Source organism: Amphiura filiformis, chromosome 6, assembly GCF_039555335.1.
Source record: "Amphiura filiformis chromosome 6, Afil_fr2py, whole genome shotgun sequence".
NCBI lineage: Eukaryota > Metazoa > Echinodermata > Ophiuroidea > Amphilepidida > Amphiuridae > Amphiura > Amphiura filiformis.
Window position 1 is genome coordinate 46,867,781 of NC_092633.1, and position 25,107 is coordinate 46,892,887.

The 25,107-nt window shown below is 38.8% G+C and overlaps 2 protein-coding genes across 3 annotated transcripts; one reads left to right on the forward strand and one right to left on the reverse strand.

The window, feature by feature from the left end:
• Positions 1–4,767: 4,767 nt before the first annotated feature.
• On the reverse strand, positions 4,768–24,434 carry LOC140155504 (myo-inositol 2-dehydrogenase-like). Of its 2 annotated transcripts, none has more exons than XM_072178368.1 (8): positions 24,322–24,434; positions 20,424–20,637; positions 17,967–18,037; positions 13,686–13,793; positions 12,306–12,433; positions 11,159–11,382; positions 6,509–6,677; positions 4,768–5,661 (listed from the first exon to the last, which is right to left on the reverse strand). In XM_072178368.1, the coding sequence occupies exons 2-5, from the start codon at positions 20,630–20,632 to the stop codon at positions 12,378–12,380; spliced, it is 444 nt and encodes a 147-aa protein (XP_072034469.1). In that variant the 5' UTR covers positions 20,633–20,637; positions 24,322–24,434; the 3' UTR covers positions 4,768–5,661; positions 6,509–6,677; positions 11,159–11,382; positions 12,306–12,377. The 2 variants fall into 2 exon arrangements, with proteins under 2 accessions (XP_072034469.1, XP_072034470.1); XM_072178369.1 differs by lacking the exon at positions 24,322–24,434 and adding an exon at positions 21,528–21,622.
• LOC140154563 (uncharacterized) lies at positions 7,415–10,087 on the forward strand. Its single transcript, XM_072177130.1, has one exon. The coding sequence runs from the start codon at positions 7,415–7,417 to the stop codon at positions 10,085–10,087; it is 2,673 nt and encodes an 890-aa protein (XP_072033231.1).
• Positions 24,435–25,107: the final 673 nt, after the last annotated feature.

Consider the following 25,107-nt stretch of genomic DNA (forward strand, 5'->3'; position numbering starts at 1 on the left):
AATAATAGACGTTCCCTGATAGACCCTACTATCATGGCGTCAGGTCAATGGTTCATCATATCCCGTATGTTTCTTAAAATTCATTCATATTTGAGACAAATTGCTGTGCCCATTTTATAGGTGCACAGGTGGATCCGTGTTTTTTTTTTTTTTTTTTTTTTTTTTTTTCATTTCTTTTAATGAAAGAATTAAGGTTTTCCACGGCACGGGGGCCACAAGGGTGATACTAATTTTAATGCTATATTTTCAAAATGAATACGTTTTCCCGGTTGGCTCTATAGCGATTTCACAGAAAAGGTATTTCTAGTACACTGCAGCGTCGGACTCTAGCTGAGAGCGTAGCCTAAGTCATTATAGACTCCAAGAATAGCTCTCCATACACAAATGAACAAACACAAAGGAGGGTAGTCTCCTCCGTGGCCAGCTTGATTTCGATGGAGCGAAACCAAATTGGCTGCGGAGGAGACGGATCATTTTGCTATGCAAATGAGCCAGTGTCATAGTCGATACTCATTCGCGTGGATCAAGAAAGCATCAGCACAATCCAAGACAATGGAAGTGGGCATAATATTAGATACTGTTATGCAATACTGGTATCAATCCCGAACTAGAAGCTGCTATGCTGGTAGTTGGTAGCCAAGCCACACCTACTGACAGCTACTGATGATATTCAGCTAATCGGATTGGCTGAATATAATAGAGTAAATTCCTGGAGAGGGCTCAAATCATTAGCATGAGGCGCATTGATATGTAAAGAGTGTATTGTCATTCAAATTTGCGCCCCGACTTATTGCGGGCGGGTAGTCATGTTATGCAGACGGGCCTGCATCCATGCCAAATTGATATGCGAATACGTATAATCACCTTTCTTTATTAACTATAAGCTGGTATATTTCGTATACCGTTTCGTTATATAAAAAAAGGCCAAATATTAAATGTATCAAGTGTATACACTTTGAGATTTACATGCCTTTTTATCGTCTGAATTGCGGAGCTCCAGCGACTGAAACTACAGCTAAAGCTAGTTGGTAGCTGTTGGTGATACAACGGTGACCGCACCCGGCTGCATCATAGACTCCTATCCCAATAATATGGCATTTTATCAAATACTTATTCACTCCGGAAGCCAAGTACCAGTATGTCTGATAATTGCAGATTGATAATTTAATATATATTATCATTTATCACGCGAGGAAACGAATAATAAAAATTCCTTTAAAAAGGAATAGGGCGAGCAAATGAATTGTCAAGATAAAAGTGTAGTTCCATATTGATAATGCAGTATTACTTCGATTTCCACTTGTCATCATTAGCAGAGGAGTGAAATTTTGATTAAACTAGGAAGGTTGGTGTTGGAAGTTATCTAAATGACGAAGAGACCAAGGAGAGCAATCAAATTTGCCAAATGATATTGTAATATATCCAAAGGTGTTTTGTTTTTTCCGTATGATATAAACTTACATTTATTGTAATTGTTTGATTGAGTTAGGTTTTGAAGCATGAAATACAGTCTTGCAAAGTATGTAAGGTAAGAAATTGCTGCATAGTAAGACTGAATTGCGTGCTAGAATTCCACTGTAGGACTAGAACTAGCCCCGTTCTCAAACCGCGACGCCTCTCGAACAGCGAGCGCAGCGAGCTAATCATACAGGTATCAGAGTACAGCTCAGACGCCAGTGCTATGTAGGACTACGTATTGACCCACCATGCAGTTATTGTTAACTACATGTATGCACACAACACAGGGGCACTCACAATAGGCAATTGACCCGTACTGGTAGCGCTGTGTTGTAGATATAGGAGATGAACTAGTTAGCGTCATATATCAAAAAGTATAAAAGCTATGATTTTAGTACTTTCTCTATGTTTCAATTACTTACTCTTTTCAAAATAGCTGTATTTTTTAACCCGGTACAAGCTTTAATAACGGGGGACCATACATTTGTATGAGATAGGAAATCTACATCTTATCCAAACTCCCGTGTTAATCCAATGCTCATTTTGCTTAACCGGGCCGCCCTGACTTGGTCGCATTTGCAAGAAGGGTGTCACGAAACCGTAATAGGTACAAATTTAGTACTTTCTGTCAATCAAGTATGATTTATTCTCTACATGTCAATCTTTAAATTATTAGCATTGTCCTTATAATAACGGGTGACCGCCTTGATAAGTAAATGATAGCAAACCAGTGAAAAATACCCCAAAACTCAGTCAGTGGAGCTCCGCCCGTACGTGTCAATAGCGTCATTATCGATTGAATTAGTCGACCGTAGCGGACAATTCGATCGCTCATTGGATTAATATTATCACGTGGTAAGAAATTTGCATTGGACAATCGATTACTATAATGGTTTAGTCTAGTACTTCATATTTCGGTTTAATCTTCACTAAGCGGTTTTATGGCTGAAAAGGTCACGGTGAATTTGTCGTGGACAAAACTGCACTATGCCACCTCCTCGTAGGACTACACAGTAAAATAATCCCACTGTAGGACTATACTGACTGTAGGACTACTTTATGTCACCCCACCTTTTTAGGACAACAAAATAAAAAATAAAAAAACCTACACCATAGGACTGTACGGTAAAACATGTCTACCAGCAGACTACTTTTTAGTCACCCCACCTTTGTAGGACTAAACAACAAAAAAGCCCTCCACCATAGGACTTAACGGTAAAATATTTAGAGGAGTAGGTTAATTAAACATAGAATCACCACTCATGAATTGAGGTCAAAACCATTATGTAAATAAGATAATGGCCACTAAAATGGGCTCACAGACATGAGTTCATTATTATGTAAATGAGATGTTCAATGTTTGCATGTGATCTCAAAAAAGGACACTTTGACATAAACTAATTGACTGCAAGGTTGACAAATAAATCCGTGTGTGAATAGTTGATTCAGTGACCGACTATCAGTGGGTACGGTAAATTAATCTGTTTACGCCCTCGTGGTACCATGGGCCCAACCTTACGTAAAAACTGGCAATCATGTTCAACAAACAAAGAAATGAAAATAATCTGTTGCAACTTTCGGATTTGCATACAAGTAATTCTAGTCTAATTTTTTCATTTAATACAAACACGTTGCTACCTAAGATGACTTTATAGCACTGATTAGATATCAAAATGAAGTAATAATTACAAATGTTCATGAACACTATCGCCTCTGTAGTTTCCCGAGTATATAGACAGCACGAATATTTTCTGCAACAGTGTAAGTAATATGTAGGTCAAGACTCAGCGCAAAAGGGCGAGACACGCCGTGCGTTTCTCGCCCAAAAACACACATACAAAATTGCGCCAAACTGGAAGGTCATCATCATCATCATCGGCTGCCCATCGAGTTCGATGAAGGCTCAGTTGTCGAAGTTGATGGGTGTCTCTTTCTCCATCCTTCAAGGTACTTCTCCTTTCGCTTCCGCTCCACTGTTTTCCCAGCATCGTGGATCTTCTTCCTCCAATTGACCCGGTCACTAGCTTTCGTCTCCCATGTATCAACATCCATGTCAGCTGTCTTCAGATGACGCTTCACAACATCTCTATACCGAAGTTTCTGTCCACCACGTTTTCTCTTTCCTTCTGTGAGTTCGGCATACATCACAATAGATGATGTGATGAAGGTCAGACGTGATGTCAAATATTTTCTATACTTCAAATACTACATGTACTTGTATTTCATACCTTACACCTGTCACGAATTTCCTTCGTATTATTGACAGCAAGTCCTAATTTCAACATTACTATTGCAAAAAGTCATTTTCAAATTAACTTAGTAGACTTTCTTTGAAAAACATATCACTGGTGCCTGATGGGAGATACGCGTCCGCCATTTCATAAACCGGATCGTGTTCGAGTGGTTTGTGCCCAGATGTATTGGGGGCGCGCTATACTCTCATTGAACAAAGTTCGTAAAACTAACGGCGTCAGTATTCACCAACTTGATCATGTGGTCGAATATGAATTATTCATAATGGATACAACCGATAATCGATAACTGGCCTCATTTTCTAGCTAGCAAACCAACGAGATTTGTCATTCGTTTGCGTGCTTGATAGAATAACCGTGAATTTAGTGTCACCCCCTTGTGAATATCCTCAGTAGCTGTTAGCAGGCGTGACTCGTCAGTTTGACATTTCCTTCGACTTTCCGAAGGGAGATATGTCGAATCTAGGAAGGACCACTGCCGCACAGTGTCTTCGACCCTATATCTTCATGGCAGGAATCGCCATGGTAGGTTAAATCCACAGCCACGATTAGCCATTTGGTTCAAACCTTTAAAGCTCTTTTAAACTAATAATTAGTCGAGGGACATAACTAAGGCTACTCACAATAGCCGGGTAATCGATCTTGGTTGTGCGTGATTAAGCTTGTATACCCCATTGAGGTCAATGGTCATCGACTTTTATACTGCCTACAGTGAGTGCAGCTGTACTACACGCTGCACGCTGTAGTCCATAACAGGACCAACGCAATATAAAATGGTCAAATTTTGAGTTCAAAGCGCACGGCCAATTTTCAAAGCGCATTCTAGCGACTATCATATCTGTTCAACACGTATTTCCAAGTTTATGAGACCAAATCTGGTTTCTTGAGAAAAAAATCATGACGGGAGATATTCATCATTTTCTAACCCGGTATCAGAAGATTTTCGTCTGATATCAAAATCGTGCATAGCAATTCACGTGTATCGATCCCGTGTATTCATTTTAGTGTCCCTTCTGCACCAAATAATTATTAGCCAGGCGGTGTCGGTGTGTGCCGGCTTATATAGTCCGTGGGCCGGTGTGGATATTGTCCTTCTCGAAGGACTAGCGGTGACCAGTGACGACCAGGCAGCAAAAGCAACATTGGGTTTAGGTGCAACTTTTGAATGGGAGTCTTTTTCATTCAAAGGGTCACCATGGCAACAAATTTTGAGTTATTAAGACAAAATGAGGCATCAAAATTTGCATAACAAATCTGGGTTTCCTTTTACTATTTCAATTTCAAATTTTTATGCATAGATTTTGAGTTATCTCATAATAAAGGGTAATAAAGGGGTAGCAATAGTAGGTAGATGTTTATGATCTGCTTGTTGTATTGATGACAGATGGTAATATCTCTTGACTGATTTTGTTGTTTGTAAAAGCTTGAAAATACACTGTTGCTCCAGATAAAGCATATATTTGTATAGCATGATAATTCTTCAAATCGTCGGTCGCAACGCATACTCATGATAGTGGGTTTGAGAATAATTACTCCTCCACTGTTATCTCTCAGTGACCCGATTCCGTTTGAAATTAAAGTTTAAGGTTCAAACTATTAAACTATACCTTTAATAGTTCAAAAGGAACAACTATTATAGGATATAGCTAACTCTAAATCTTTATGTCACTATGCTATATGAAACAAAAAAAATTGGAAAAATCACTCTACGTCACTATGTGTTGCGACAGACGAAATGGTAGATTTATAGTTGAACATGTTGCGTGTGCATGTTCCTTCGGCCCCTTGGTTGTTGGTGGATACTGAAATACAGGGAATGTGTGACTCTATACAGGGAATGTATGGCATTAAAGTTTCACGGGCTGGCCTGTCTTCAGTGATGCATTACAAGCTGCAATAACTTTGTGAATGTTTTTGTACTCTTCTGCCGTAACAACGTTTTCACTTTTCCCTGCAAAAACCAATAACAAGAAAACACAAGCTTTAGAAATTGATTGGTAACCTGCATTATCCCTCAACTCAGGTAAGATGTTAATGACAAACATAAACACACACCTGCCAAAAACTACTTTATAATCAAACTTGTCCGTGTCCAAAGGCGGCAGAACCGGGTGGGTGCAGGGACCAGTGCCCCCCCCCTCCCCTCCCCCACTTTTTCAAACCCATAATGTGCTGTGTGTCACATAATGTATCTGGGTGGACATAAACAATCAATTCTCTATTATAGTCCCTGACAGAAAGTGTAAAAATAATGCACCAAATGGCTTCAATTGCCCCTTCATTTTGCCAAATTTTCCAACCCACTTGAGTATGGATAAATAAATCGCCCTTTTCGTATCAGCTTTGGACACCATGTTTGAAGCAATAATATTTATACAATAATAATGAAAATTTTAGACCTTCATTTAATCCATCTTCGGATCTTATATTCGAAAATTGTACACAATAATAGTGCCAAAATGGTCCACCAAAGGCTCACCAAATGGTTTCAATTGGGCCTCAGTTTGCAAAAGTTTCTCATTTCTAGGGGGCACATCCCCCTCAGACACCCCTTTCGTCGCGCAAACGGCCATTATTAACGTTATTAATAATATCGATGTATATATAAAAATGTAGCTGAAAAAACTGAAAAGCTGAAATCCAAGAAAATGGTCTTCTCTATACATAAAATATAAATTTTATGTATTGCTTAAACATGTGGTTTAAGGAATACAAGAAGCGGAACGGAGAAGCAAGCAATTTCCTTTTGTGTTTCTCTGTTGACGATTTTAATATGTCTACTTATCCTAGGATCCTACCTTGGAGCGCATTAACAAAGTGTTCAAGTTCGGCTTCGAAAGAATCTCTCCATAGCGTATAATGGTCTGCGTATCGGTTTTCTCGTAGCTCGCCGCTGTCTCCTAAACTGACAACAGACGTCGGGTACACGGCTTCACGTTGTAAACACACTCCATTACTTCCGTGTATCTGGAATTTAAATATATAAAGTACAACATGCGAATTTCGACAGTCAGTAAGGGATACTTGAAAGTTATATATAATAGTAAGAAACAACGTGCCACAGGGTTCGGTTTTGCCAGCAAAGTGGCAATAATTAGCAAAAACCTTATTTTGCCTGTTTTAAACCGACAAAAATGGCAAAAACTGGCAAAAACTCGTATATAGTCACTCAATATTAACAAGTAACACAGAAAGCTCATAAACAGTAATCATACAAATCTTTCAACATATTTTTTTGTTTCATCAAGTCCTTAAAATGCAGTGAGCAATGAAAACGCATGCCTTTAATTTCTTAATAGGTTACTTATAATTACAAAACCTGGCCTTGTTCCACTCAGGAAATTAATTTTTTAAATCAAAAATTCGTTTTGACATAAACAATCTAAACTTTTAAATCACTTTTTTAGTTTTTGCCATTTTTGCCGGCAAAAACTATTGGTGGCGCCCTTGACGGCTGCACTCTACTTTTTTGCTATGCATTTTATCATCAAAGTTCATCTTTTATGAAATTATAAACTTTCGTCTGTATATAACATCTGTTTTGTGAGTAATCAAAGACTCTTTCTTGGTGATTTTTAATCGTTTTTGATTTCTCGTCATCAATAAGAAGTACGTTTTGGACATTTGCGCTACTCGATACGTTTACATTGTTGTTATGAATCAGAATTCGGCAGTTGTGTAGTTACTACTTGTGTATTTTTAGGATGCCTCGCTTGACCTACTCCAAGGACATGTTGATGAACATCGGCAGAGGTGTGATAAACACTTTTGTCCAGCGGCCATTCATACCCGAAGTTTGGAAACAACTGAAAGAATGGAACATTGATAAACCAACAAAGAGAGGCTACCGCGGTGGAAGGTTACGTAGAACTTTTACTATTCCAACACACACCACCATTCATCATCGTCTCGATCCATTGCACAATCTTGTTCATCATCGAACAGTATCTGAACATAACTTGACGCGTGTTCCAATCTCAAGTGGAATTTTCCCGCCGAAAGTGGTAGACTCCCCGAAGTCTTGCCTAGTAACATATAACGCCACTTCGCTATGTAATAAGACAACATCAATTGCAGACTTTGTCGTAAACAACGGAGTTCATCTTCTTGGAATAACAGAAAGTTGGTTAAATGGTGATCATCGTGATGATCATCCAATTGCTGATCTCCAAAATTCTCTGCCTCACTTTCAAGTTCATCACCCGCCCCGTAAGGGCAGTCGAGGCGGTGGAATTTGTCTTCTGGCTCATAAAGGACTTGATGTAAAAGAAAATCAAGTGAGTCATTATCCATCCTTTGAATATATGAACTTCTTCATAACCAACACCGGTCAAGTTTCGCCGCCATTGAGACTTCTGATTATCTATCGACCACCACCTTCGAAAGTAAATAAACTTACACCGAACATGTTTTTCAACGATTTTTCTTCGCTCTTGGAGTTGATGACAATTGAGCCGTCAAGGGTAGTAATGGTTGGTGATATGAATTTTCATTTCGACGTCAGTGATGATAGAAATGCAAACATCATGAAAGACTTGCTCGACTCTGCTGATTTTGAACAGCTTGTCACAGAGCCGACACACTGTGATGGGCATACACTTGACGTTATTATCACCAGGAAAGCGGAAGACGTGGTTTCCAACATTGAGGTAGTCCGTGATGTTCACCCTCGTCATTACGCAGTCAAGTGTGATATTGACATTTCACGTCCGCGATCGGTGAAGCAAGTTGTGAAATTTCGTGAATTAAGAAAGATAGACATTTTGAAGTTTCAGGATGATATCCGAAACTCTCCTCTGTCCACAGATCCAGCTGATGATCTTTCCAGCCTTGTTTCAAATTATGAAAAGACGCTTGGAGATTTGTTGAATAAACATGCGCCATTGAAATCGAAGTCAATGGTACTACGACCTAACGCACCGTGGTATGACGAGAATCTTCGCTCCGCAAAGCAAGAAAACCGTCGTCATGAACGCAGATGGTTGAAAACCAAACTAGAATGTGATCGTGAAGTATTTATTGAGAGCTGCAAAGCTTACACCCGACAACTAGAACAAGCGAAGCGTGATCACCATCGTAACAAGATCTCCGAATGTGATGATCGGCAATTATTTCGACTTGTCAATGATATGACACGTCCTACGTCTGCGCCAATTTTACCACCACATGATGACGCAAAAAAGCTGGCCAACAAATTTGGAACATTCTTCGAAAACAAGATCAAGAATCTCAGGAGTGCACTTGACAACTCGGACTCGCTCAACATTTCTGCTGAAATACGCGACCAATGTGTTAGTGAGTTCACCGCATTTAGAGCTGTAACTGAGGAGGATGTTGGTAGCATCATATCAAGCTCGGTAATCAAATCGTGTCCTTTGGACCCGATCCCATCATCGCTGCTGAAAGACTGCTTGGAATCTCTTCTCCCAAGTATCACTCGCGTGGTCAATATGTCGCTGATTTCAGGCGAAATGCCACAAGAACTCAAAGTCGCGAGAGTTGTTCCACTGCTCAAGAAATCCGGTCTAGCTTCAGAAGAACTAAATAATTATAGACCTATATCAAATCTTAAATTCATGTTCAAGACAATTGAAAAAGTTGCTGCTTCTCAGTTGAATTCATATCTTGATGAAAACAATTTGCATGCTCCAATGCAGTCAGCATACCGCAAACATCACAGCACTGAAACGGCTCTGTTGCGCGTTCAGAATGACCTGCTTTGTGCAGTTGATCAGCGTCAGGAAGCCGCTCTCATTTTACTTGATTTTTCGGCTGCGTTCGATTTGATTGATCACGACATCTTGCTGCATCGACTGCGTCAACGCTATGATATTGAAGGCACTGCGTTGAAATATATGTCATCCTATCTGAAGGGCCGTTCTCAGTGCATTGATGTTTGCGGTGTCACCTCTGATGAATTCTTTCTTCATGAGGGCGTACCTCAGGGATCCGTATTGGGTCCACTCATATTTACCATGTATACCGCCCCACTAGGTGACATCATTTCATCCTATGGGTTGAGTCATATGATTTATGTTGATGACACACAGTTGTACATAGTTCTTGATCCATCCAAGCGTAGTGAGAGTATTGATATAATTGAACGGTATGTTTCAGATATCAAGGCATGGGCAGTTACCAATAAGCTAATGCTGAATGATACAAAAACTGAGGTTATTCATCTGTCATCTCAATTTGTCAAGACCCTGCCACTACCACCACTTACCATTGGTAATGCAGCTATAGATCCATCGACCTCAGCCCGAGATCTTGGTGTTGTGATTGATAGTGCACTTAACATGAAAGAGCATGTAAAAGCTTACAAGATCTGCCTCTTTTGCTATCTACAAGATTGGAAAGATCTGCAAGTATCTTGATAGTAAATCAACTGAGCGCCTTGTACACGCATTCGTCACTTCGAGACTAGACTGCTGCAACAGTCTTCTGTTTGGCCTGCCAAAATATGAGATTGCCAAATTGCAACGCATCCAGAATTCTGCTGCACGTCTGGTCTCTCGTGCAAAATATCGTGACCACATGAAGCCAGTTTTATACGATCTCCACTGGCTTCCGATTGAACAGCGTATCGTGTACAAGGTGCTCCTGATTACTTTCAAGGCCTTGCATGATCTAGCCCCATTGTATTTAAAAGAATTGGTTAATACATATCAACCTACCCGTTCACTACGTTCCACTACACAAAAGTTGTTGAGTGTCCCAAAGTGCAATACAAAGTTTTATGGTGAGAGAGCTTTTTGTAATGCAGCTCCAGTCTTGTGGAACAACTTGCCTATACAACTCAGATCTGCAGATTCCATCAATCATTTCAAGAGTATTTTAAAACTCACCTTTTACCAATGCATTTAGTGATGTTTCTTAAACTTTTAAATTTGTTTACCTTTTAACCTAGTCTCATCTCAGCTGGTTCTGAGTTTTATCTGGGTATCAGTTGTATATTTTTGATATAGTTGAAATGAGTTGTGAAATTAATTTTTGTAGTTTTGGTGTTTTTAATATATTGTAAAGCGCATTGAGATTTTGTATGTAATGGGCTATATAAGAAATAAATATTATTATTATTATTAATATTAAAAACTGTTTTTGCCAAGCGGTTTAAACCATGGTAAATGGTATTATTATATATTGACGATGCGTGGAAAATTTACTACCTTGAGGTGCGTGACATTTAATAACTTGGCGTGAGATTTTAATACCTTGGCGTGAGATCGTGCGTAAGTGCCCAAATGAGTGAAACTCGCGCTCAATAGGTGAGAGTTGGCAACCCTGCCCCACTGATGACCGGAGTACTATATAGTACAGCAAGAATCTACAATGTTTGCTTTTTACCGATACCATCTAGGAACACGTATATCCAGGAAGGTCAGAAATAATATACAATTTATGTTAGATTTCCACCAAAGGGTATTGTAATGTAATGTAATGTATACCTCAATACGATGGTCAGCGCCATATTTAGCTTCACGACAAAGATCAATGCTAACAATTGTTCCAGTTGGATATTTCATGACAATGAGGGCCTGATCAACGTCATTACATTCTCGTAATTCTTCGATCCAAGCATGGCCTTGTACGTAAACAACCGACGGTAAACATCCCATAAGCCAGCCGGTGAGATCAAAGTCATGAATAGCGAAATCAGCAAAAATACCACCTTTAGTAAAAAATAAAAGATAGATCAAATAAGGAATAACTCAAACAAATTTCGATTGAATTTATTGCTTGCAATTGCATGGTGCAACGTATCCCCATCCCCCACCAAAGGGACACTTTTTGTGAATACCGTAATCGTTCGCCTAATGGTGCTATGGGCTCCCTTGAATGGAATTTCGGGCACAACCTAAGTGGCCTCCTGCAAAAATCCCCACCAGCAAATAAGGGCACGGAACCTTAATTCTTGTTGGGATTTCAGAGGGAGCTCTTTATTTGCACATGAAGTTTACCCCAAGGCAAATGAGCCCATTTGCGCCATTAGGCGAACGCTTACGGTATGCTCATGTTTAGAAGAGTTTGATAGGATATGGTTCACTTTCTTTCGTGAGAAAGACTCCAATGTATGTATGTGGTAGAAAACTTTTGTTTAGTACACCTTGTTTTAAATCTACATGTATATCATGTCTGGTTCCCAAGATTCCTGGACCACATTCACGGCCAAATAAATGGCACCCAGCACAAGAAATCTGTGAGTAAGTGGAATAGTGTAGAACAAGAACTGTTTCTTGAAGAAAGTGCGTGAATAGCAGAAATCAGCCCCATTCCACACTATTCCACTTACTCAAAATGTCATCTGTGTAAGGTTCTTATACCAATGTGAATGTTGTCCAGGAAGCTGTTCAATGTCAGTGCATTTTGCTGTTGTGTCAGTTGGACAACTGCTTGGTTACTGACATATGTTTAGACATGTTAGAGTAGGGTATTGAAGTAATCCTGTGTGTAATTTTGGTTCATTTTGATGCACAGGATTTTAAGAAAAATTATATGATTTTTTTTTTTTTTTTTTTTTTTTAGTGTATATCCACATCTTGTCTGGTGTTGTGGTATCTTAATACAATAAGGTACATTTCTTTGACAACATACCCGACGTTTTGAAATATTCAATTGGATGAAGAGTTCTGTCTCGTGCTATTATTCGAATATCTTTAATCTGCCCTATTTCTCCTTCTTGTATACGGCGATGAATACTGCAAACTGAAGGGTCGAAACGTCTGTACACGGAAAAAAATAGTTCATACAAATATTATTCGGCTTCCGTACTTATTATGTTTATAGCGTTGACTTATTTTCAGAATCTACTTTATGTATTTATTATAGGAACGTTTGTTCATAAGGTTTGTACAGGTGTGACAGACATACATAGCTCTTTTAGCATTGTAATTAATTATGTTAATGTATCATACGTTAACATAGTTAATGCTATAAAAAATATCTGATCGTTGTGTCAGCAAATAAAAACTGATTGGAATTAACTGTTAGACAAGTTCTATGTATATTGTGAGGCGAAATATTGGCGTGAATTGTAAGAAATCAGCTTGGCATGTATTTAAATATCGGGGTTTCTCGCCTTTTGCGCGCCACCAATTATTACCATAGACTTAAGTTTTCACTAACGATGTGGTTGAAAATTGTGTAATGGTGCTATTGCAATAGAAATGAAACTGAGTTGCAGCGTTACTAGCAGTTGGTCATATTTTAAATGCAAACTCGGAATACATATCAAATACATATTTTATCGTTTGTCTCTCTTTTTTATTCGGCCGATCTCACACGCATTTCAATGAACAATCTGCACGTATGAACCACACGTATGAATGAAGTTAAATTTTCACACCTCACTGTGCTATATTGTAATGATGGTTTCTTCCAAACAAAATGGATCATATTAACTTGGGGTTTTCAGTTTCTGAAAGCCCTAAATGTCCTCTTTAGAAACATATGTAAAACTCATTTTCGACCAGGGTCGACATGTGACTCATTCCCCTTGATCATGTCATTATTAATAGTTAGGATTTCCTTCGTGTGTTCAATGTCCTTGACTGCCTTTTAAATATTGTAAAGCGGACCAATTGTGTGCATTTTCTACGTCGTTCGCACGTTCATTTCGTATATACGTGCAGAATCTTCAATACTGGATTAATAAGCGACATCGCTCCGTCACAGGAGAGTGACGCGGCGTTTGCATATTGCAACCTCACTATTATCTCGGTTACCCGTATACGGAAATCGAGGAGCTGATCCTGTCTGTGATCCTGTCTGTCAAGTCCCTGATTGTTCCTCAGTGGTTTCTATAATGTGTATTGGGCCATAGTGGTGAGCGAATTCATGTAAATTGTGCTGAGGATTATGGGTTTATGGCCGTAGGCATAACGACTATAAATAATTGCGATTTTTCTTTCGTCTTTTTCCTCTTCCTCTTCTCCTTCTCACCTTACCTCTGCCACGTGGGCTATACATGCTTACCTATTGAAACCACAAAACAATAGCAGTCCCTTTTCTTTGCTTCTGCATAACACGACTGGGTGGAGGCTTCGTCGGTCGTCAATGGTTTTTCACAAAATACCGCTTTACCTGGAAATTGATATAAGTTAGGGGTGGTGCAATAATTATGTGTACCCTGGGGGTGAATTCTCAAAATGGTCTGCCAAAATCGCTTGCCCCCCTTCGACGTGCCAAAAACCTTTGCCCCCCCTTTGATGTGCCAAAAAATCTTTGCCCCCCCCCTTACACATGCAAGATTTTGGGGAACCCGAATTTAAAACCTTAAATTGTCTTATCATATAGTGCGAGCGCAGCGAGCAGGAAATTTTGCATATTTGAACGTGTTCCTAACGTTTTCCTACGCCTTTTAGGGCGTAATATAGAAACGGTGCCCAAAATATCTGTGCCAAAAATTGCTTGCCCCCCCTTTGACCTGCCAAAATTGCTTGACCCCCTTTTGACCTGCCAAAAAATGCTTGCCCCCCCCCCCTTTTGGCCTGCCAAAAATCTTTGCCCCCCCCCTATAATTCACCCCCCGGGGTACACATAATTATTGCACCACCCCTTATGAGTTTGGCAGAATGCCGAACAGTAATCTGTCTCTTTGTTAAAATCATGTTACGCATGATTTATCATGAAATCTGGGACAGGGATCAGACGGTGCGGCAATGCATCGTTATAACATCTCAAAAAAATAACTAACCCCCTTAAATAATGGTCATTATTCAAAAACGGGCTATTGTATTACAAATCTGTAAAATGCGTTGGAAACATACTTAAAATCTGCGCATTTTGACACCTTATTTGATACGATAGCCTAGAAAACAATAAAACACCCGTCAATTTGATGTAGTGAGGTCCAGATTTGAAAGTTGGACAACACTGCAAAAACATTCAGATATCATTACACATATTTCCTTCCATTATACTGAATACGGATCAATAGAATTTACTGCAACTTTCAAATCTTGGGTTAAATCTAAATGTGCAAAAAAAAAGTTCTTCTTCCAACACATTTGACAGATTTGTTGAATAATGACCATTATTTAAGGGGGGTTAGTTACATTTTTTGAGATGTTTATAACCCTATACACCGGTATCGCTTACTTATATCGCGCAGCATAAACTCCTTGACCTTGACCTTGACCTATCCATGGTGAATCCATGCCAGACCACTCGGTCATTCTTCCTGCTACTGCTATGGACGTGATATTTCGAGCTAAGCAGTTTTGATAGTGTCCATCCATCTTTTGGGAGGTCTTCCACGTGGTCTTTTCCCATGTACATTGCCCGCGCCATCTATTACAATTTTGGGGTATCCGTCATTTCGCATTTGCTGTATGTGGACAAAGAAGCGGATCCTTTTTTGAGTAATTTTATCAATGACTGTGTGCTTTTGTCCAAGTGTGTCCCGTGTTCAAGCAGCAGGTGATGCAGCTATTGACGTGCTTACAAAGATATGTAACAACATTTGGAAGACGGGCAAATGGCCTACACCTTGGACACACTCCCCAAGAAAGGGAATCTCCAGCTTTGTCAGAACTACCGCACAATCAGCCTCATCAGCCACCCCAGCAAAATAATGTTAAGACTTATCCTGAACAGACTGAAACCTCTTGCGGAGAACATCATCGCTGAAGAACAGGCAGGCTTCAGAGCAGGAAGGAGTACCACAGAACAGATATTCAACCTAAGAATACTTTGTGAAAAACATCTCCAACACCAGCAGGACCTATACCATGTCTTCATTGACTTTAAGAAGGCGTTCGATAGGGTGTGGCATGCTGCACTTTGGGCCACTCTGAGGACGTATAACATCAACCCAACATTAGTGCGTACCATCGAACAGCTGTACAGTAATGCCATGAGTGCAGTGCTGGCAAATGGTAACATAGGAGACTGGTTTCAAACATCAGTCGGGGTGAGACAAGGTTGCCTGCTATCACCAATGCTTTTCAACTTGTTCCTGGAAAGAATTATGGCTGATGCACTAGAGAACCATGAGGGAACTGTTAGCATCGGAGGCAGAGCAGTATCTAACCTTCGCTTCGCTGATGATATAGATGGCTTAGCTGGCAGTGAGGAAGAACTCAAGTCCCTGATTAATAACCTTCATCAAACATCACTGAGGTATGGAATGGAAATAAGTGCAGAAAAGACCAAGCTGATGACCAACAATCCTTCAGGAATCAATGAAGCAGTGGAAATAAGTGACCAAAGGCTAGGCACAGTAACCAGCTTCAAATACCTTGGTGCGGTTATATCAGATGAGGGGTCAAAACCTGAAGTGCTTTCCAGGATTGCTCAAACAACCAGTGCCATGGCAAAATTAAAGCCATTATGGAATGACAAGAACATCTCACTGGGATCAAAAATCAAACTAATGCGCACCCTCGCCATATCCATCTTCCTGTATGCCTGTGAAACGTGGACACTGACAGCTGACTTGGAAAGGAGAATACAAGCACTGGAGTTGAGGTGTTTCCGGAAGATCCTTAACATATCATATAAAGACCATGTGACCAACGAGGAGGTGCGGACCAGAGTGAAGCACGCTATTGGTCCCTACGATGACCTACTAACAACAGTCAGGCAACGTAAACTACGTTGGTACGGCCACATCTCCCGCTCCTCTGGTTTAGCAAAGACAATCCTACAGGGTACAGTGGTTGGCACAAGAAGAAGAGGAAGACAGAAAAAGAGATGGGAAAACAACATAAGAGAATGGACTGGCCTGAACTTCGCCACCTCACAGAGGGCAGTGGAAGACAGGAACAGATGGAGAGAGATTGTCAAGATGTCATCAGTGGTGCCCCGACGACCAAGCCGGTTAAGGGAGCAGTAAGCAGTAAGTAAGTAAGTCCCGTATTATGGTGTTACGTATTCTGTCCAGACGTGATACGCCCATGATCTTTCTCAGGCACATCTGCAAAGACTCAATTGATATGCTTCCCTTGCCCTCTGGCTCACTACCATATGATTCCATGTTATATCTAATGCAGGAGAATTCATGCGTAACATGATTTTAGCAAACAAACGAATCACTATTCAGCATTAAAACGAATCATAGTACAAAAGGCGAACTATTTTAAGCAAGTTTATTAGTTTAACATACGAGCATAGGTGATGTTCAAATATTTGCAACCCAGCATAAGGTTTACGGCATAAGGTGGAACTTGTGTCTACACATGCTTCGATATTGAGCTGCCCAGTGCCCATTTTCTTTTCACTTGACACAGCAGACTCCTAAGCGTCTGAAGCGTTACATCAGCATAAACTATATAGGCATTTTTAGTAAAATTCCAGTTTTGACAGTTCTGTGTTACTAATTATATATATTCTTTCGCAACATGATGCAGTCATGTCTACAGTAGAATTCATCTCGACCTTTGCAGGACTTAAACCCCATTAAAAGCTATTAAACCAAGATAACACTCATTGAAACAGCTCAACTGATTAAATCGGATCTTCTCTGGTTGTGCACATGTGTCTGTTTTCATGTGCGATATCGCAATAAAGCTGGTATTATAGCTTCAGTTGGGTAACCGATTATAAAGGAAACGAAAGGAAACAATGGTATGTGTACCTTTGTTCACGAAATGAGACAATGGCCTGCTTTTTGTAAACCAGCATTCTTGAAAATGAGCAACATAATGATTGTTGACTTAACACGGTTTGGAAATAATTTCTTCATATTTTTGGTGTTATCTGTCGTTTACATATCCTTCCTAAAACACAAAAGTGCGACCCTCTCCAAACACCTAAATTAGCTAAAAATTTAGGACATGTTACAAAACTATATTGTCTAGAATTTTAGAAGAGTACTTTTAATATTGGCCGGTTATTTTTCACACAGCGACGTTAACTAGGCAATGTACTATTACCTATAACATTAACTAAAACACCAAAGTACGAATATTTCCAAACATCTAAATTAGCTAAAATTTAGGACATGTTAAAAACTATATTTTCTAGAACTTTAGAAGAGTACTTTTAATATTGGCCATACTAGTCATATCCCCATACTTTTAACGTAGGGCTATTTGTAGAGGTCACGCGTCAATGGGAAAGAGCACTGTGTATTGTGTATAGGAAAACGGACAGTAACTGCAGTATGATAAGGAGCATGTAACGATTATAATTATTTATTGTGGCAAAAATTTAGTTTACACTCGTAAAACTGTTTGATCCTTTTTAACTCAGGTACCGTTAAATATGCACCGGTCGGCTAAATTGAGCTTAACGTGTATGGTAATCACTCACCTGCGTTCAGACTGGCTTTGATGTACTCCTCGTGAGAATCTGCCGTGGTGCATATAAAAGTAGCATCAACACTAAAGAATATAATCAAAATGAACAATTCTATAATCATGCCTATAGACGAATCCAATTTCACGCATTCCTATACCTTAATGGCTGCCAAAGTTGGGTCCCCGTCGGCTCAATCTCACCTAAAATTTGAAATAATGCGGTCTTGGAGGGTATTTTAAACTGCATTCTATCACCCGTGTTCACGTAGACGAAAGAATGATGACAGTTTACAACACAAAATAATCTAACATCGATTTTTAAGCGGCTTTTGGTGTTGCGGGGACCCAAAGATGGATGGCCGACCAAATCCTGACCATGGCTCGTTGGATTCGTCTATAGTCAGGTTTTGCTTTGAATCCCAACAGTAGGAAAGCAAATTTCGGGGCAAAGAAATATCAATACGTGCAGATTGTCCTTTGATCGGCCGTATAAACAACGTCCACTTGTAACGCCCGAAAGACTTTGAAATTGAAAATATTGTAGTGCGCACAGCGATATTTCACCCATTGACCACGCAGCAAAATACTATTTCTCTATACTGGACTCGCACCCTGGATCGCTTTGTGCCTTTTCCAAGATTCCACCAAAGCACGGTCAAAGCATGTTTAAAAGACACTACAATTCAGCTTTCATGTGAGCTGCCATATTGTTATCATGAATAATCGCATATTGAAAATTACTGTCAGGATACATCTAGTGGTCCCGAAATATTCGTGTTTTTGAAACCATAACATTCACATAAATCTGACAAAGCAGGCTGAATTAAAGGTTTTTACATAGAGAGACCCAAAAGAGAGGTAAAAATTGAATATATGAATACAAAACCCACCCAAGTCCATACTTTGGCCAAATTGAGTTAAGCATATTCATCCTCTGTGTCTATTGAGCATGTGAAAAATAGCATGTATGAAAGAACCACCAAAGTCCATGATTTGAGTCTTGTGACACATTGATTAAAATCCAGTATGTATAAAAGTCCACTTGTAACACATTCATTGCTGGAGAGTGACTTTTGAAAAAAATATATGGGTTTAATCAAGGAAAGTGTGTGGTTTATATTACATGGCAGAATGCTTATCAACATTATACATACCTGTGTGCTTTATTTTGTATTATCTTATTAGTGGTAATCTCGTTCCAACATTGTTGTCTTTGTATATGATTCAAAAAACCACCCAAGTCCAGCATTTAAAATAAACCCCACGAAGTCTCTGAAATGCTAATCGTCATACCTAATACAGTTTAACCCACTCATTTGCACGCAAAACTTACCATATTGACGAGGTAAATCTAACTGAAGGAATTAAAATGATACACGGGTTTTTTTCTTGGGTGGGTTTTGTTTTGTATTCATATTCAATTGCATATTCGCCAGTTACCAATAAACCAAATGCTGCACATGCTAAACTCCGTATGGACAATCGTTGCTTGAGTTTAAATTTGTGCAGCCTCATGCGGAATGTCATATGAATGAAGGGGCGTTTAAAGACTTAAATTTGTTCTTTGATACTCAAAATGCTAAAAGTAATAAGGGTTTCTGTCCATTTTGGCCGTTTTGACATGTAGTTGCTATATACATTGAATTGTATTATCTGTTTACGTAACGAAAAAAGTGTTTTTAGGGTGAAGTGTTAGCTTTAGTTCGATATAAAAAAATTATGATTTGATGAAGGGAACACTCGAGGTTTTGACAAAAACTAATCACAGATTCCTATTTTTCACTAGATCTCACACAGCTCTTATGATGCTATGCGCTCAACCCTGTAGTATATTCACAGACTGCGTAGAGGCTAGACTCGCTGTGCTTTTGGAATTATCTGTGTACTCGGGTGTATCGAGGTGGAAACTGTGCGTTGATGCATTTATAAGAGAATCGTTTTTGTAGCCAAACCTTTTCGTATGTTACGTGCGTAACATAATTTTTAACAAAAGGACGAATTGATATTCAGCACTCTCACCTTGGTCTGGGGCGGACATTTTAAAAATGAATTTAGAAGAGCAGCAACGACATCACTTGCATTACATTCCAGATGTTAAATCTACATCATGTGCAAAATTTGAGGAAATTCGCACGAGTCCGTTTTATTTTAGGGCCATTTGTCTATAACTGGTCTTTACATGTAGCCCTATGGAGAGAGTGCCCGTTGAGGGCGCTATAACCCCCATTTTATGAACAAAAATGTGATTAAAAAAAACGGACTCGTGCGAATTTTCTAAAATTTTCAGAGTATGTAGAATGAACATGTAGAAATATAATCAAGTAGTTGCCTTATCTGCTCTTCTCCGAAAAAAATTTAAAAAAGTCCTATACCTCAATGATAATGAAACCTAGGTGAAACTCATAACACTATAATTCACACCCCCACACACTTACAGAAATATACATAAAACTATATTTAAAAAAAATACCTTTTGTCTTCAAGAACAGTTTGTAAATCCGACGGTGGCACAACCTCAATGTCTTCCCGATACTGCCTTATAAAATTAGAAGCCATTGCCGTCTCTTTTTCAACGACATACTTCAAAACAAGTTTAGGATGACACAGGATATTGCGAAAATGAGAAAATTTTGCAATGCGTCCGAGACCAATTAATGCAATTCCATGTTTTCGATCCATTTCAACTGCAAATACAAGACAGTTAAGAAACGTGGATGAGCTGAAGGCCGTCAGGTGAGAAATGTAGTGTGATTTTTGCTTTCAATTCCAAAAAACGCTTTATAAAATTTAAATCAGTTTTCTGATAAAATTATGAATTATACCTTGGATTTTTGGGAAGCCAAAGGGTACTTGGGCACCTACCAAAATTATTGGCCGACACTTCCCCCCCCCCCCCCCCCCCCACCCCGTTCCGGAGCCAATCTGTTCCCATTACTCCCAAATTTCACGTGAAAGTTATACATAAACCTTTTCACGGTTATCCCAATGGGATTGGACCACAATGGGATTCTTTCTTGGAATGATAACAATAATAATAATAATAATAACAATAACAATAACAATAACAATAACAATAACAATAACAATAATAATAATAATAATAATAATAACAATAACAATAACAATAACAATAACAATAATAATAATAATAATAATAATAAAATAATAATAAAATAATAATAATAATAATAATAATAATAATAACACTACTACTAATAATAATAATAGTAATAATAATAATAAATAATAATAATCAAAATATAATAATAGATGTTTAATAGGCTGACTTGGTGTCAAAACAAGTGCATAAAACTCATGCTTTGCCTGTTCGACTATTAAAATAGTCGAACAGGCAAAGCATGAGTTTGTAATGACGTCACCTGATTAATTATTCATATATACGAAACATATATGGAATATTGGTTGAAGAGGCCAGATTCAATCTCCGGGATTCAGTGGCGTGAATCAGTTAATTTATAAACTGCTGTAAACCCATGTTGGACTATTTAACAGATTAACAATTGACTAAATAGTTATTCGGGAAATAAATCCCTTTATCGAGCAAGTAACCTACTTTAAACAAAGGATCATTCGATCATCCGACCTGTTCTTACGCTTTTTTGTAGATTGTCACAGTGCAGTGGGCAGTTCGCTTCCACACGGTTCGCTTCAGGGCGCACACCACTAAATAAACTCCCATTGAAATACGTGTAAATATACACGAAAGTAAGTTTGTTTTTCTACCCCATGTAAAATATTTTCCATATTTGGTAGCACCAATGTCTTAAATAAAAGATTAAAATTTAATTTAAAATTGTTTTTTTTTAAACAAGTTGAGACTAACTTTTAAGCTACGGGGACCGGAACATGCAGCGCCACCCTTATTTTCAGCTTGCACGAATGCCTCCTTACCATGTCCGCATGCGGATTAGTTTCGGGAGCCAAACTTTTTGACCAGATCAAGATGCACCATATTGTGATATTCTGACCATATCTTTTAATTTAATTATAATAAACAATCATGGCTACTTATCTTGCTCCCAAGGGAGACCCACTTGTTTGCACTACCGACCTATGTTTACCGGGACTATACACCAAATGCGGAAGGATTTAGTGGTGTGCTGCCTTCATATAGGGAGCGCACCACTAAATAAACGTCAAATTGAAAAACACGTTAAAAATATTGTAGTTAGTTTGTTTTCCTACCTCATGTGACAATATTTTTGAAAGGTCCGACCAGATAGTATAAACTATAAAATTTGATAAAAGAATAATTTTTGATACATTTAAGACAAACGTTTGAGCTACAGGCACCTGAATAGCGCCACCCTTATTAGCTCTTATTCTCAGCTTGCACAAATGCCTCCTTACCGTCAGTGTTCGCGCGCGGATTAGTTTTTTAATCAGATCAAGATGAACCATTTTGTAAAATTGTGAACATTGATCAAATTGCATATCTTTTAATTTAATTATAATAAACGATCATTGCTATTATCATCTTGCTCCAAGTCCCAAGGGACATGATACCCACTTGTTTGCAGTATACAGCCGGATCTAGGTTGCTCGAACTATCAAGTTTAACACCAAATGCGGAAGGATTTGGTGCTTAGTATATAGTTCTATTTATAGGGTATACCTGCCCTTAGTGTTGCCCTTACACTGCGTGTTTTCGTCTTACAAAGGCCCTGACACGTTGTTTGTAGTAGATTAACCAAATTTACATTATTAAAATGACAAGGTTAAAATGACATTAAATATCTCGACCACAACCTTAGCCTTTCTACAAAATAACTTAATGGATCACTTCCTAAACTGCATGGTATAGTACCCATAGCAAAAAGAAAAGGTATCGGTATAGTTCCGGCTACTATACGGAATAGTATCCGGTAGGTATTTTGGAGCTATCCAAAAGTATCTGCTAGCAGATACTAGTTGGATACTAGTATCGGTATAGTGGTATTATTCCGATACTATTCCGATACTAGTATCTGATACTATAGTATCGGAATAGTACCCGCTTTCAGCTGGCGCCAATCCATGTCACATGACTAATTAGAATAACTGCCATATCGGCTTGGAGCCAAATTGCTATACAGTCAAGGAATGAGTTCCTCTGATTCAAAGGATAATATCCCGGGATAATATATACTGTTGTAAAAGGAATTGTACAGTGTGTTCTATTTCTGGGCTTCACAATACAGGTATGGTTGTATTGGGTGACAGTTTTTGAACAGAAATTTAGTATAAGCTTAAGAACATCGTACACTGTAGGCTATATCAAACCACGGAGTATGTTGAATTCTGCACCCAAGACAAAATGGTGCTCAATGCATGCAATAAATGTGAATGTGTATATTATATGTTTTAGCATGCAATTGAGCATTCATAAGGTACATTTTCAATTGCTTTTTGCCACAAATTTCAATGCTGCATGTATGTGCAATAATCAATTGCTACACATTTCACATTTAATGTATGTACAACTATAATCATTTGAAATTTTCCAGTGACCTTGTCCGTATACCATGTAAATCTCTGGACATATCTCTATGACCATATTTGGGCAAAACAATTTACATGCGAAACAAATAGTATCAGATACTATCCCGATACTAGTATCAGGTACTATCCCGATACTAGTATCGGGCACTATTCCGATACTATTTATCAGTGTCTCCCAGTAACAGTATCGGATACTATCCCGATACTATATGTCCATATATGGGCAAAAAATTTGCATGTGAAACATATCCGGATACTATACCGATACTAATATCCCACTAGGTAGCGGGTACTATTCCGGTATTAGTATCAGATACTATCCCGATACCTATTATATTTTGATATGGGTATGTGTGGATTTAGTGAGCCCGTCAATTGTTGAATAGTAAAGTAATAACTGTACAACAGTGACAACAGTAAGGGTTACTTCAAACACAATTTGAAACGTATTATAGCATTGTTCATGGTGAGATTTGACATTTTTGGCCGGGTAAAAATTGGAAAGAAGTCACAAAAAACACAATTTTTGACCAAAATATCTCAGTTCATGTCACTTTACAGAAATGCCAGCCGGGTTAAACAGATAAAGGAGACGTGCTCAAAACAAGTGCAGTATTAATAGTCGAACAGGCAAAGCATGACACCGAGTTTGTAATGACGTCACCTGATTAATTATTCATTATACGAAACATGGTTGGAATATTGGTTGAAAAGGGCAGATTCAGTCTCCGGGATTCAGTCACCGTGAATCAGACAATCAGTTAATTTGTGAACTACTATAAATCCATGTTGGACTATTTAACAGTTTAATAATTCACTAAATAGTTATTCGAGAAATAAATACCTTTATTGAGTAAGTTACCTACCTGTGGATCTTTAAACAAAGGTGCCTTCGATCATCCAACCGGGCATCCAACCTGTTCTTACGCTTTTTTTGTCAGATTGTCACAGTGGTAGATTGTAGTTCGCTTCATATAGGGAGCGCACCAGTAAATAAACGTCAAATTATACACGTAAAAAAGTAAGTTTGTTTTGCTACCCCATGTGCTTATTTTGAAAGGTCCGACCAGATAGTACAAACTATAAAATTTGATAAAAGAATTATTTTTTGATACACTTTTGATCTACGGGCACAGCGCCACCCATATGTTCAGCTTGTTTATGCATCCTTACCGAGTTCGCGCGCGGATTAGTTTTTTAATCAGATCAAGATGAACCATTTTGTAAAATTGTGAACATTGATCAATTTGCATATCTTTAAATTTAATTATAATAAACGATAATGGCTAATCATCTTGCTCCCAGTCCCAAAGGTCATGACCAGTTTACAGTACGGATCTAGGTTACTCGAACTATCAAGTTTAACACCAAATGCGGAAGGATTTGGTGCCTATATAGTTCTATTTATAGGGTATACATTCACCGACCTTCCCTTAGGGGTGGTGCAATAATTATGTGTACCCCGGGAGGGTGAATTATAGGGGGGGCAAAGATTTTGGGCAGGCCAGAAGGGGGGGCAAGCATTTTTGGCAGGTCAAAGGGGGGTCAAGCGATTTTGGCAGGTCGAAAGGGGGGCAAGCAATTTTGGCACAGATATTTTGAGTACCGTTTCTATATTACGCCCTAAAAAGGCGTAGGAAAACATTAGGAAC